Genomic DNA, 3,422 nt, shown 5'->3' with positions numbered 1-3,422 from the left:
ACTATGGGTGACGATGCTTCACCCGTTTAAGAGATATGTAAGGATAAGTTGCTACACGAATATTTGACCGCACTGTCGCAAAGATTGACCCATAAGTCACAGATTAAGGAGGCAAAGGAGAGGATCAGAAAGCAGAAGAAAAGATGAGAGGATCCGAAGGCGAAAGGGACATGGATAGACTTAAAATAACTTACAGTAATGATGGATGATTGGAGGATACCATGGTACCAGGGTAATGATGGGTTTTGTGGTAGCGTCTGAGTAGGGAGAGCTAGTTAAGAACTATGGTCGCTGATGTCTGTTTAAGATCTGGCATTAGAAGAAGACGGGCGATGCGGATTCAACGACCTTCTATACACTGTAGATACTGTAACGTTTTTAAAGAGTGAGACCATCAGTACAGGGGAGTGAAAGCAGAGCTGCCATCAATGGTGACTGTTTTTGATCTAGCAATTAAAACAGTTTTTGAGAATTTTTGAGAAGCTGTACCTTCTCCCCCCCCCCCCCCCCCTTTTTCCCCCTCTTCTCAGTCAGGTTGGGCATGACAGATGGAAATGATTTTTTTTAACCCGCTTACTAATTAGCCTTAAAGGTTTGTTTTAGAAAAAGTTTTACGGCACTTGCAACTCAATAAGACCATATAAATGCCGAAGAATAGATTATGTGTTACATATACAAAAAATGAGGGGAGATAAGGATGACAGATGTTTGATAGGAAAGAAGGAGCAAACCACACAAGTGTATCCCCCAACCACCCACGCCTTAAAAGTGACTATCGGGGCGTAGAATATTTACAAATACTATATTGTAATTTGATTTTTATTGGCAATTCGAAACAAAGTACATATATAAGTCGTATAAGCTACAATATTTCTCCATGCATTAATGAAAGTTTATAAGACAAATTTAGTCTACACACATCTTTTCTGAATAAGCTAATAAATGTTTATACATTACAGAAACATAGTGGAAAAAGTAAGTAAATGTATAAAAGAAATGACACTTTAAAAATTACAGAACCAAAATGGTAACAAGTAAACGTTTAGCATTAAAAGTAATAATATTTTAAACATTACAAAACAGTAAGTCATAAAAGTAATAACTCAACATTTTCAAAATACAAGACGTATAATATTGTGGAAAAGACTCGATTTTTCAAAAAGTGCAGTGCATGAATATAATAGGCATGCGCACTTTACTACGAAATAATCGTCGTTATACTTTCGAAAAAAAACAACGAAACGACAAGGAAGTTTGACACTAACAACAAAAAAAAGAAGAAGAATGACGGCTATAATGATGATAGTACATGTCAAAATAACATGATGATATAGTCAACGACAACGACGACGAAGACAACAACAACAACAACAACAACAACAACAACAACAACAACAACAACAACAACAACAACAACAACAACAATTCTGACAATTATAGTAATATTATTATTGATCATCACCAGCCTCTTTCACGCCGGCATTGTGTATAGATCGCCAAGAAGGGTTTGCCACCTGTTTCTGTTCTGGGTGGTCTTCTCCACCTCCACCCAACTGTGTCACAGCGCAGTGGAAACAGCCGCTCGTCAATTTTAGAGGCATGTGGATTTATTGGTATAAACTTAAAGCTTGTTCACTTGCCTTGCTTTCAACGAAAAGAAAACCATGTATCCAGAATTTCATGTTGAGATATTTGCGGTTGAAGGAGATGAGGGTCGCCTGATTTCAGGGGTAGAATTAGAGAGAAAATATCTGCCAACGTTTGGTTATTTCCTAGGCTTGGTAGTCCGTCAAATCTGAAAATGTACATTTTTAATCCTTGTTTTTCAGAAAAACCCTTACATGAATGTGTTCTTAAATAGACATAAAAGGTGATAAAGCAAGAACAAAATTCCGAAAAAAAATTGCCAAACCGGAGGAAACATGCTAATTTCTTCAATCTCATTATTTTGACGAGAGCCTGACTTCCCCACGCTACCTCACCTATAACAACATGCCTAAGATCTGCACCCAAATCTCGTTCTCAGGTAGATTGCAGCTTGCCTCTTCTACTCCTCCCCTGGGGATTCCATCTCATGCTTTGACTTATCAGATCATGCGCTGGCTTCTTAGGTGCTTGTTGAATCCATTTCCATTTGGGGTTTTTTTAGTAAGACTTTTACGGTATGTGTAACATAAGAAGGTCACATAAGTGCCGAAAATTAGAGGTGTTACAAGAGAGTAACAAGCAAAAAAATGGAAGGAGGAGAGATCAGGACTATAGATGTTTGATAGAAAAGAAGGAGCAAATCCCAACAGAACACCCACTAACCACCCACTCATTTCCATGTTCATATTGTTAATCTCACAGTCAGGTGGTTGTTGTTTAGTTCTCTCTAGCACAACATTTCTGATGATCTCCGGCTAGCCGATTTCCATGATCTTTCTAAGGCTGATTATGGACTGCTTTAAATAACCATTACAGGCGTTAAAATCACAACGCGTTCAACCAGTGTCCGCCTTTCATTTATGACTTGAAAGAAGATACGAACAAAGCAGAAATTTTAAGAGCAGAAAAAACAAGGCATCACACTGAAATTCAGATTCCAATATATATACGGTTTCTCATTGTGTGTAAACCGTGTGCGTATGTGTGTGTGTGTGTGTGTGTGTGTGTGTGTGTGTGTGTGTGTGTATGTGTGTGTGTGTGTTTGTGTGTGTGTGTGTGTGGTTATTGAGGGGAGGTGGGGAGTCAAAACTTACATAAAAAACAAGTCCTAATATTATTATATTTCGATCATTGAAATGGTTAACTACTCACAATAACCTTTTCTACAAGTAGTATGTTATCTATTTCAATAATATACATCCCCAATTAGAATGGCTCTAGGTGGAAGAGAAAAGAGGCTTACTTTATTTTTAAAATGTCGTGTGTCACGAGACGATGAGGGAAAAAGGAGTAGACATCGTGAGCCATACAATTAACGACAACACAGAAATCGATGACGTAATTGCCGCTGATCTGAAAGCTTCCACGGTCTGTGCTAGTCTGTAGTCCACGAGCACGTTTCTTCCCTCTGTGAAAACAAAAATTGCGGATTTAAATTCTATTTGCAACTTTTTAAAGTTTTAGTAAGAGTTTTACGGCACGTGCAACACAATAAGGTCATATAAGTACAGAAGATTAGAGATGTTACAAGAGAGTAACAAACACAAAAAAGAAGGAGCGGAAATAGAGACGATAGATTTTTTTATAGGAAAGAAGGAGCAAACCACACTAGAGCACCAGCAAACCACCTATTTGCAACTAACTACTTTCTGAATTTTTTAATTCACAAATTATTATTTCTCATTTTCACTTGTTTTGTTTTCCCTTTGATTTTTTTACTAAATTTTACTTACTAGTGGGTTTATTTTAATTACGGGTAGTGCTGTTTGGGATGG

The 3,422-nt window shown here is 37.5% G+C and overlaps 1 protein-coding gene across 1 annotated transcript in view; it reads right to left on the bottom strand.

Annotated features, from left to right (window-relative positions):
* Positions 1-798: 798 nt before the first annotated feature.
* LOC101858638 (contactin) overlaps positions 799-3,422 on the bottom strand; it is a gene marked incomplete in the record, with an annotated part of 71,633 nt that continues 69,009 nt past the window's right edge. The window contains 2 exon segments of the mRNA XM_035970500.1: positions 799-1,795; positions 2,891-3,055. Coding sequence (XP_035826393.1) covers positions 2,913-3,055 — 143 coding nt within the window.

Source organism: Aplysia californica, unplaced genomic scaffold (assembly GCF_000002075.1).
Source record: "Aplysia californica isolate F4 #8 unplaced genomic scaffold, AplCal3.0 scaffold00275, whole genome shotgun sequence".
NCBI classification, from domain to species: domain Eukaryota; kingdom Metazoa; phylum Mollusca; class Gastropoda; order Aplysiida; family Aplysiidae; genus Aplysia; species Aplysia californica.
The sequence above is the reverse complement of the archived record's forward strand: the minus strand, read 5'-3'. Positions and strand labels throughout refer to the sequence as shown.